General features: G+C 38.4%; 1 protein-coding gene across 4 annotated transcripts in view; it reads left to right on the top strand.

Annotated features, from left to right (window-relative positions):
• znf536 (zinc finger protein 536) overlaps positions 1–9425 on the top strand; it is a 180871-nt gene extending 171446 nt beyond the window's left edge. For all 4 annotated transcript variants that reach the window (XM_046840201.1, XM_046840203.1, XM_046840204.1 and 1 more), the window contains one exon: positions 6336–9425. In XM_046840201.1, the coding sequence (XP_046696157.1) occupies positions 6336–6604 (269 nt within the window). In that variant the 3' untranslated portion in view covers positions 6605–9425. The remainder of the gene's footprint in view (positions 1–6335) is intronic.
• The last annotated feature ends 1945 nt before the right edge of the window (positions 9426–11370 follow it).

Below are 11370 nucleotides of genomic sequence, written 5' to 3'. Positions count from 1 at the left end.
TTGAAATGCAATGATTGACTCCGGCACCTCTGACTTTGAAATGTTGCTTTTGTTAACAAAATCCTTTTACCTGTCTTTTGATTTCCACCATCTGTTGCAAGGTTATTCTTTTTTTATGTTTTTTTGTTGTTGTTTTTAACCAATTTACCATATGTATTTGTAAAGACAAGCAAAGTGGACTGTAGTATATAGTTAATATAGTATATAGTTCCACCATATAGTATAATAAAGAACAGTAATGAAGCAGAATTTGGAAGTGTTTAGACCGGCAGCGTGTGTGTGTGTGTGTGTGTGTGTGTGTGTGTGTGTGTGTGTGTGTGTGTGTGTGTACATTTAGGGCTCCAAGCACAGAAGTCATCTCAGATCTGGATCTATTGGTGGAATGTTCAGGAATAGAGCTTTGTGGCTCCAGATAATACGTTACAAATGTACAGAGGTGGAAAGTAACAAATTTCATTTACTAGCATTACGGTAATTTAGATCTTTTTGTGTAAGTAGTTTATAAAATCTGTCATTTTTCAACTTAACTTAACATAACTGTCAATTAAGTATGTTTTATTTAAAGTATTGTTCTTTACTACATTTTAAATACCCATTTCTGAGTAAAAACAAATAAAAAAAATAATAATGCAAGGGAGGGATTTTGCCCCGGAAACTTCTGCACTGTTGACTGATGGACGAAGAACAAACGCACTAAATTTACAATAAAGAAAGATGGAGATGGACATGACGTCAGTGATGCAGACCCATCTGAAAGCAAAATACCGCTGAATCCAATTTTTTCTTTTTGTTTGCGCTCACTGTCCGAATTCTAAATCTGCTTTTGTGATTTTTCTCATGATCATAAATGACTATACCGGGAGAAAGTGCATAACACACATTAGACTGAAGTAAACTTTTTATTTATTTATTTTTATATTGCACTTAAATTTGCAATTACTTTGCGATTGTCCTTCTTTCACTACACTAGAATCCCCCACCACACCCCTGCTGTTACTCTGAGTACATTTTAAATGAGCTACTTTTTACTTGTACTTGAGTAGATTTTTAAACGGGTAACTTTACTTGCACTTAAGTAAAATTTTATAAACATAACAGTAATTTTACTTGAGTAAAATATTTTATTACTTTTTCCACCGTTGCAAATGTAAATAATGTTCATAAAATGCTGAACGGTTCTGTGCCATTTATTTTACAGTCCATGGCTACAAAATGTCCACATGGTTGTGGAATGGTGGAAATCACTGTTTGTTCTATATCATATAATAATGCAGTAAATGTGGCAAACCGGTTTGCATTTGTTATTTAGCGTATTGGAGTCTGTGTAAGTTTCCTCCCAAATTCCAAAAACTTACAAAGGAGGGCTGACTACTTTCAATAGGCCTGAGGAATATGCATGTGCATCGTGCCCGGCAATTAACTGGTGTCTTATTCCTGGGCTTTGGATCCACCAGGACTCTGGCCAGATGTAAGCCTTTACTGTGAAGCCCTCTTACTTTCACAAGCCCCATTACACATTGAGAAATAGACACACGATTCCGAGAAGAATTCGAATAGTTCTGGATACAGTACCATGTTGTATTAAAAAAAAGAGCTGTATCATATTGTCCTGGTTAGTCTCTTATAAACCCAGTGCATCAATGAGAATTCACGTTGGCTCTCACAGGGTTTGCTCTTCAGATTCAAGGTTTCCTCCAACTCTAAACTTGCCATGTAAATGGCAATTACATTTGATCCCTTTGCTTATGAGCGATGAGAAAATTATTTGGCACAGCGTGTGCTGCAAAGAGAAAACGAGGGTAAATCATAAACACACACACACACACACACACACACACACAGTGAGAGGCTAACGGAACGGAAGTCTCACTCTTTCTTTCCTTCGGCTTTTTCATTCAATCTTAGGGTAGAATTACTGTTTCTGAGCATCTGAAAGTCATTAGAGGTTCTGCAGTCTGTCAGGTGCCAGTTTATGTGTGCAAACACACACACACACACACACACACACACACACATACATACACACACACACACACACACACACACACACACACACACACACAGGCCCACCTTTAGAAAGCCACACTGCAGAATCACAGACACTCTTGACATGCTCATATGCTATTATTTTTCAAACAGAGGTATCATACAGAGCCACACACAAACACACACACACACACACACACACACACACACACACACACACACACACACACACAGTAAAAGTGCTGAAGCCCTGCAGGTTCTTTCTGCTGCGCAGGGCTGGGGATTCGTCATGTGCTGATGAGCTGCTATAATAATGTATGAGCAAATCACAAGCATTCTGCAAATTAATCATTTTTCTGCCCCATCTTTCTCTCTCTGTCTCTCATTCTCTCTCACTACTCTGTTAGTCTCTCTCTCTCTCTCTCTCTCTCTCTCCACACAAACACACACACACACACACACACACACACACACACACACACACACACAGAGCCTTTGTTGCACAGCTCATGGAGGGAGGTTTCTTGCAGGCAGGCAGGCGGAGGTGAGAGGCGCTCTCTCTCACAGATGGTAACTCTGGCATCAGATGGAATTTATATAAGAGTGGTTCTGATTACATGCCAAACCAACACAGTGTGTGTCTGCATGCTTGTGTGTGTGTGCGCGTGTCTGTGTGTGCGCACGAGTGCTGGCATGCATACCACTACATAAATCAGTATTTGTGTTTTGTTTTGTTTTGTTGTATCTCTGTATCATGTGCATCGTGTTTACTTGTTTGGGTGTTGTCTAGTTATGAATGTGTGCTCCTGTGTGTGTGTGTGTGTGTGTGTGTGTGTGTGTGTGTGCGCACTCGTTTGTATTTCTAAGACTGTGCAAATCAAATGCAATCATCAACCTCACCACAAGAGGGCGCATTTGGGGACTAAACCGAATAAAAAACCTATAATGAGGTCGAAGCATGAGTTAAACTCCAAAGAAAGGTTGGAATACCATAATGTTGGCGACTCAGTCGTTTATGAATAGCAAGACAGAGTGAAAGCATGGGGGATGGAGAAACGGAGTGATATGTTGGAAGTGGGTGTTATCGTGTATTTCCCCTCCTTCTCATCGTCGTCGTCGTCCTCTTCCTCCTCCTCCTCCAGCGTCTGATCTCCCCACACAAGGCCTTCAGGGGTTAATTAGGCAATCCTGATAACAGCACACTCATGAAAACGAGAGCATGCTGCCTCTTTTTCTTTCTCTCTCTCTCTTAGTCAGTAACTTATTTTTTTTGTTAAAAAGAAAGACAATAAAGTTCAGTGTTCAGTTTTGGTTTGGAACTTGTGTAGAGTCTGTGAGCACATGTGCTAGGCATGTTGTGTTTGAGATTGAGGATAGTCATGGTGATGAAGTTTACCCTCCTGCTTCATGTCACTTAGCACTTCATAATATACACTCAGGAAAAAAATTGTGAAGTGCAAAGGTTCAGTGTAGCTCGGAATAAAAAAATTATTCGTAAAAGTGTATAACATTTAAATCCAGAGCAACTTATATTTTTCTTTGTTATACAATTGAGAAATAAAGGGCCAAGATCAAGAACTCAGCAGTGGCAGCTTGGTGGTGCTGGGATTTGAGCCCATAACCTTCCAATTAGAAGTGCACATCAACATCTACCACTTTCTCATTTAGCATGAAATATACTCATATGCTTGCAGATGATAGTTCAGCACATGTTCATATATTTGCAGTGTAAAAAGTGACATTTGGAAAGAGTTTCCATGTTCAGCACAAGCTTTTGAACATCAACACATCAATAACTTATGACTTATTCTATAAATTACTTTCTAGTGAATATTTAGAATGAGATCGTAATGGTTGATGGTCAACAACATACTTTCATCCAGCATACAGTCAAGCAACTGCTGTTCAGTGGTTATCGATGTACCCCTGTACAGTACATCAAGTGTGTTACTGTCCTCTACCATCTCTCCCACAGAAGACTGGTTACTAACTTAACCAGGGTTGCCAGGTTTAAACAATTTCCAGCCCATGCAGGAAAAAAAACACACACCTGACCTTAAACTAGCCCATAGAAACCCTGGACATTGGAAAACAAAGACACATTTAGTTACAGTGCAGTTTTTGCATTATACAATTATTATTATTAACTTAATAAAAAACTTAACTTGCACTCATGAATTGTTTGTTCAAATATATTTTTGAGGATTTTAGAAACTTCTTTTAGGTACGTCTCATATTAATCAGAGTTTAATTGTTGGAATTTTGCATTTGCTTTATACACTGTGTTTATGTTTTCTGTCTATGGGTATGAATCTCTTTATTATTTTGCTTATTTTCCGACGGTGCATTGAGAGTGCACGCTATAATATCTTTACAAAAGCAATATTTATCTTTGTCTATAAAAATAATAATAATAATAATAATAATAATAATAATATTATAATAAATAGTAATATAATAATTAATAGTAATACAATCTGCTTTGCCATTTCTTCTTTATCCCCCAGAGACTAAAAGAGGGAAAGAGAGAGAGAGAGAGAGAGAGAGAGAGTGATGGAGACTGAAGCTGCCTACACAGTGTGGATCTTTTATTCATACTGGATTAAAAATGGATGCACACTTTACCTTAGACGGACCCTGCTTTGACAATAACAGAGAGCTCAATCGGTGTTTTGCCAGCACTTTGGGAGTAAAGGGACGGAGTGGGGGGGTGGGGTTGGGAAGTCAGGGTTTGTGTGTGTGTGTGTGTGTGTGTGTGTGTGTGTGTGTGTGTGTGTGTGTGTGTGTGTGTGTGTGTGTGAAAATGGAGGGGGGAACTTGTTGGGCCAACACTGGCTTTTTCTTTAAGTGTAAAATCGGATGAGGAAATTCTGCCTCTCGGACTTGGCGTAATGTAAGGGAGTGTGAAATTAAAGGGCGCATGAATAAGAGTGGGCCAGCATTGTGTGGCGTCGGCTCGCTTATCGAAAAATTCAGACAACTGGAACATCGAAAGCCCCCAAACTTGTAGCAATCCCCTTTGTGTTGCGGCCTGAGCAGACATTGTAGTATTTGAAAGCTGCTGAGACTCCAAAGCCAAACTCAAAACGCTTATAAATCCTGTCTTTTTTAGCCCCACACAGCACTGTGTGTGTGTGTGTGTGTGGATGATATCCACAATGCATTCCTGCCACACCTTTAATGCAGCCTCTTTACATGCAGTGGACCTCGCCGGCTACTATTTTAAACCCCATGTTAATTTGATTTAGTGCTTTTCAAATTGAATTGAGAAAAATGGAGAGCAAATGTACTGTTATTAATGTCCTAAAGTAGTGCGCAGCCGAGAGTGTCTGGCTTTGCTTTAAGTGGACGGAGCCGATAAGAGAGCACCGATATGATAGGCACGTAATCTGCATCTCTCATGCGAGCTTGTGTGGCCTAATAGGGGCTTTTGTGTACAACACAGCGGTGATCAGATCCAATATGCAGTGCAGCAAAGAAACTTCAGGAGTGTGAGGAAAAGTCAATATCTTGGAGTGGCTGAGATTGTTTTCTTTAAAAACAAACAGAAAAAAAGAACAGAAATCCAAAAACTGGAACGAGATCTCCTACATTAGGAGCGTTATCACTAGCACATAGCCAAAGAGTTACTGTTGAAATGTTATAAAACAGATTTGCATTCAGTCTGGCTGCTTTGTATGGCTGGTTATAAAAAAAAAAAAGTTGAAAGCCCACAATGTACCATCTACTAAGTTTTTTTTTAATTTGAGGGTTCAGACCCTCACAAATTCTCTATACAACAGTCTCAGATGTCATTTAGATGCTTTTCTGAGTAGATGAGAACAATGCATTGATATAGAAAATATATGCATAAATATACAATTTATAGACAATTACTATATTTTATAGTATAGTTAAAATATTATTTTGCCTTAATTTTATTGTAAGACTCATTGCTATGTAATGTTACAGTATTCAGCTTTATTTATTTATTTACTTTTACTGTATACTTTACAGTATCTTACTTATTCATACTGCTTTGACTAACGACAGCTCATATTTACATTACCTTCTTATTCACCTCATTTTATTCTTGGCAAATTAATAATAATAATAATAATAATAATAATAATAATAATAATAATAATAATAATAATAAAAGCAAGCAATATACATAGATCAATAAATAAATGTATCATTTTTATCAGTGCCTGATCAATCAAATCAAATTTTCCGTTGGCTTATGATTCCATATGCATCAAATTTTTTTCTGAATTATTATTTTTCTGAATTATAATGAATGAACCTTTTTATTGATTGTTTTATAACATATACAGCCTATAAGATAACTGTATCCCTCTATCCTGCAGGTCAGAAGCCTTTCCAGTGTCGGTACTGCCCATATAGCGCCTCACAGAAGGGCAACCTAAAGACCCATGTACTGTGTGTCCACCGCATGCCCTTCGACAACAGCCAGTATCCGGATCGACGCTTCAAACGCTCACGAATTGAGTCTGATGCATCTTGCAACCCTGAGGATGGAAACGTTCCTTTCACTGGCCAGAGGGAAACAGGGGAAGGATTCGCTTTTGTGAGTGACATGGCCCAAACTTCATCCAGGGATTCCGAGAAGCTGTAAGGCCTCGCAGTGTCATCAATACCCATCGAGTAGCTGGTGAACAGTTATTTTTTTCCATGATGGATATAGAAAAGCTGAAAAGTGAACTGCTACAAATCTAGTATCCAACCTGGTTTCAGCCACAGCAGGCATTTGTAGTGATCAGGTGTTCTATGAATATGATGCGTGCTCGTAAAGAGTGAACAGGCGGTCTATGATTATAAATCATAGAAATCATTGCCTGATCAGTGTGAAACTCAATCTGTAGCATTACTGTTGTAACCTGAAATGATATTAGAAAGGATTAGTCAAAAAGATAAAGAACAAGAAGAGAAAAAAAAAAAGGACAGTCACTTGAATCCGGTCACTTAAAATGATTTTTGTCCCGAAAATAATGCTTTTATCAGAAAAATGATCCACGTGAACGATTCAGTGATAGTCAAAGAAGGAGGAGAGATGGAAGAGGGCTGGCGCGCACACCCTTCACGAACATGACACCACCGGTGGCCATTTGCCCAGCGCCACTGACGAGAGCGGATGGAGGCAGTGGATGGAAAGAGCGAGGGGGGGTTGGGGGGTGGTGATGATGGGGAGGAGACGACGGGAGGTGGGGGCCTTGGTGCCAGTCTGACTGGAGCTGTCATTGCAGAGGAAATCAATTCACCTCCTCCACCATTGCCCCAACACACACACACACTCGTCATTTAGAGTCGGCCCCCAGAACTGCCCAGCAAACCCCCCTTCTTCATATCTTCCCTCTCTCCCTTACACTAAAATCAAGATGACCACCAACAGAAGAAGAAAAAAATCAATGAAATGTATTTACAGGCCCCATTAGAGTCAAAAGTGTGTTATTTGGGCAGTTACAGTGTGTCATTTGTTCAAGTATCACATTTAAGGTGAGGGTAAAATGTTGAATGTGCGTTTCTTCACTTTATTCTATCTTAGAGGACAAAGAGGTGTCTGTTTAATCATTACAGAAGCCATGATGTGCATAGCTCCGGTGAAGCAGCCGTCATGTAACACATCCGGTGTATTTTTATCCAGAAGTCGAATGTTGTTTTAAACATTTTTGTCGCATCCAATACTGTCCTGAGTGAGACTCGGAAATCTGATGAAGCAGTAATGACGCTCTGCAACGTTTGAAGACTTCCTAGCTTGTGAAGCAGTATGGAAGAAGTATTCCTCTACATATGATATGTATAGATAATGATATTTTCATGTTTACATGATCAACCCAAGCATTTCTTCTATTGTTATTCTTCAGAAGATATGTTTTATACATTTTTAATGAACATTTTATGTTTCTGGCCCCTCCCCTAACACTCTTCCAAAAAATGTTTTCTTCATATATCTGTTCTGAATATTCCTGTTAAAAAAACTGCATAAACAAGATTAATGACTCTTAGACAAAACCAAGCCAAAGTGGATCAACTTTCACTTCCTTCAGTTAAAACCAAGCAGGGATAAGGAGGTAAATAGAACGTGCGGCTTTCTTTATTGCATGGGCACAAACTGGTAAGACAGAGGGGGGAGGGATATTAATGTTTTGTGATAAAGAGAAATGAACCCGACTTTAAGAAAGTCGATATCTCGCCGCTCTACGAGGGAACTCTCGACACTTAAACCCCCGGGCCTTAAGGCTGCTTCACATCTGCCGAAAGGAGTTTACGAAAACTCGCAAATACCCAACACACACACTGCGCTAATCAGCAGACAAAACTAAAACCCAGACCAGGCTCCAGTGGAGCTTCATCTCGGGGCTAAGATGAAAAAAGAATCGAAAAAAAAGGACGAGAAAAAGAGGGACGTTAAAGAAAAGGAAGAGTAAGCATTTCTGTAACGACGAAGTAGAGATTGAGTGAAGCTATATGTAACTGTTCCCTGTAGAGATTCTCTAATTATCATCTTTGCACCATTAAGGTTTTGCTTTTGGTTTTATTTCTTTTTCTGTTTCTAGTTCTCACTGCCTTATTCAACACAAGTCGATTCAACCAATTCAACATGACTGTTTACTGTATATAAGCTCTATCCAGGGCAATGTGTTTTACATAGAATAAATACTTTATCAATGTATTGAGCTTTAGAAGTTTTAGTGCACTCATTTTTTTTTCTGGTTAAATTTGTCAATCACCTGGTCACTCTTTTTCGCTCGCTCTTTTTTCAGTATGTTTTTTTTTTTCGTGTTTGTGGTTACGTGTGCGCTTATATACCGCAGAACAAAAACCCACAATAAGCTCAAAAACAACATTTCTTCCCCAGCACTTTTATGGAGTTTTTTGGATTATCAGAGTCAAAGTTAGAAACAGGCAATAATATTGTTCGTAACACTGGAAGATTAATTTTCTTTGTATAGTGTTTGTTCACTCTGTATAGTCAGGTGCTAACATTTTCCGCTGTCTTTTCAGGCATTTGTTATTTGTATGTCCTCAATTCCTTGAGACTATTTAACTGGTTTTCAACTAGTCACCAATAAAACCATGTGTATATTTAAAATCTATAATAAAATATTGTGCTTCTTGGGACGTCATTTCCTTTCTCTGTACTGTTCTATATAAAAAAATCTGTGCTCGTGGTCATCATGCTGTCGGACATTCTGAAATAAAGAATATGTCTAGGAGGGTGTGAAGAGTGTAGAGGATTTTGTTGCTGCCATATGCTCATAACATGTAGAAGAGATTGTATTTAAGGATTTCTCTCAGTTATTATTTATTATCACGGAGCTAAACGGAGAAAAAGCAAGCTATGATGAAGTACCGGGTTTTTATTTCAGCTATGATTGGTTTCTTTTTGCTGTTCTTTAGCGCTTCTAATGTCTTCGAAGCCGTATAGTTTTACCCAGTGTTTTACGCAATAAAACCTCTACCTCTGAAAATACAGCCTTGCTTGATTTTTATATCGTCTTATTGGCTCTTTATGAGAAAACACACACACACACACGCTCAGACACGCACACACACACCACCTCCACCACCATCAAGCATTCACACAATATAATGCTTACAGTAGAGAAAGCGAACTTGTGTGTTGCCGCAATATGCAACCATTAGATGTGGCAAAATCTTTAATTATCATTCCAATTCCGTACCATGCAATTATGAAAGAACCTGCGCCCGAGTATAAACACACAGCCGTCGGCTTTATGAGAATAATCCGCCTTCTCCTGAGCGAATTAAACGTTACCTACGCACGGGAGTGCACACACTTAGCAACTCACTCAGATTCCTTCGAAACCCCCGAAATTCTTCTCCGGCTGCCGCAGATGCCCATAAGGTTCTCAGGCACTGAAACTGAAAAATAGTCTGGTGACGTGTGGCCCCAAAGTGGGCCGTGAACACGACTAAATGAAATCAAATGGCTTTCATAAACAGTAACGAGCGCCACCTGTAACACTAAGCCCTGCAAAAGTCATCAGCGTGCAAAATTATGATCGTTAAACTTTAAAGCTCATATACAGCTAATGCATAACCCCCACACCCCAAACACACACACTCACACAATGGCACGTTTTTCTTTCCGTATCCCACTCTTGCTAAAATCTGTAGGACAAAGGAAGGAAAAGAGGGAAGAAAAAAAGAACAGCTGAAAGTCTCCAGAGCAAGCTCTTTCTACTATTAATGGAGAAATACAGTGTGTGGCATCTTTAATGGCCTTTATTTCTATTATACAACGCTGAATAATTAACTCCGAGGCAGAGTGTCACCTAGATTTATCATTTAATTAAAATAGTGCGGTTCACACATATTTGAGTGGTGGTCCAAATAAACGCAATATCCAAATTTATGTTTTGTTTATCTTTCCTGTTAATTATCGAGAGATTGTTCGCCGCATAACCCTTCATATTTTTTCTCCACTCCCTTTCCAAAGTTGGGAGGTCTGTATCCGAGCTAATAAAGCCGCGCAGTCAGATTTTATTAATTTATGGGCAATTATGATAACAGGGGGAAAATAAGATCCCTATTGTGATCTCAATTCCTTTATAAACACTGAAGCATATACATTAATCATCAGCGTTTCTACAGGTGATGGTTTCATCCTGTCTTTATGAATCTTCATGAAACAATTTCTTCCCAAATTCTTATTTCGGGGGTCAAACCAGCTAATAGGAAGAGACAGTCATTTTCAAAGCCATGATGTAATAAAGGATGTAATGTCTTTTCAAAGAATTTTTTATAGATTTTATAAACAGATATTCACCATGTGTGGAACTGAAAAGACGGTTTATTTATGCTCACTTCTGAAGCACAGTTAAGATAATAATAATTGAAGATAAATCAAAGTGAACATGAACATAATTATATAAAAAAAAAAAAAGATCTAACATGTACAATCACTTTTATTTATTTTTTTAAGATTCCAGCAGTGATAATTGCTTTGTTGTTATTTTGCTGGAAATAGGAATAAATATGTAGTCTTAATTATTTTTTATTCATTGTTCAATTTTAAAGGCAGAAGTAAGTTCTAGTATAAATTACAAAATCTGGACCATAAACTGTACAATAATGCTTTAAGCCAGTCATAGGATAAGCTTATTGAACCATATCTGTATCTGACTAGCATCCACTATTCACCAAAAAATGCACTGCCACTTTAATGCCATTCACTCTTCTGCTGTTACACTGCATACAGTGTTCACTGTAATAATGGCTGCACTGAACTGTCACTTTAATTTGGAAACTCTGATACATGCTTTTATTTCCTCAAGGCTCAATTATTGTAATATGCTCTACTTGGGGGCTACTAATCTGTATGTAGTTTTCAGCTTGTTCAAAATTTGAGTGTATACC

This window comes from Silurus meridionalis, chromosome 26, assembly GCF_014805685.1.
Source record: "Silurus meridionalis isolate SWU-2019-XX chromosome 26, ASM1480568v1, whole genome shotgun sequence".
NCBI classification, from domain to species: domain Eukaryota; kingdom Metazoa; phylum Chordata; class Actinopteri; order Siluriformes; family Siluridae; genus Silurus; species Silurus meridionalis.
Note: the sequence above shows the minus strand (reverse complement) of the source record. Positions and strands in the feature narration are given on the sequence as shown.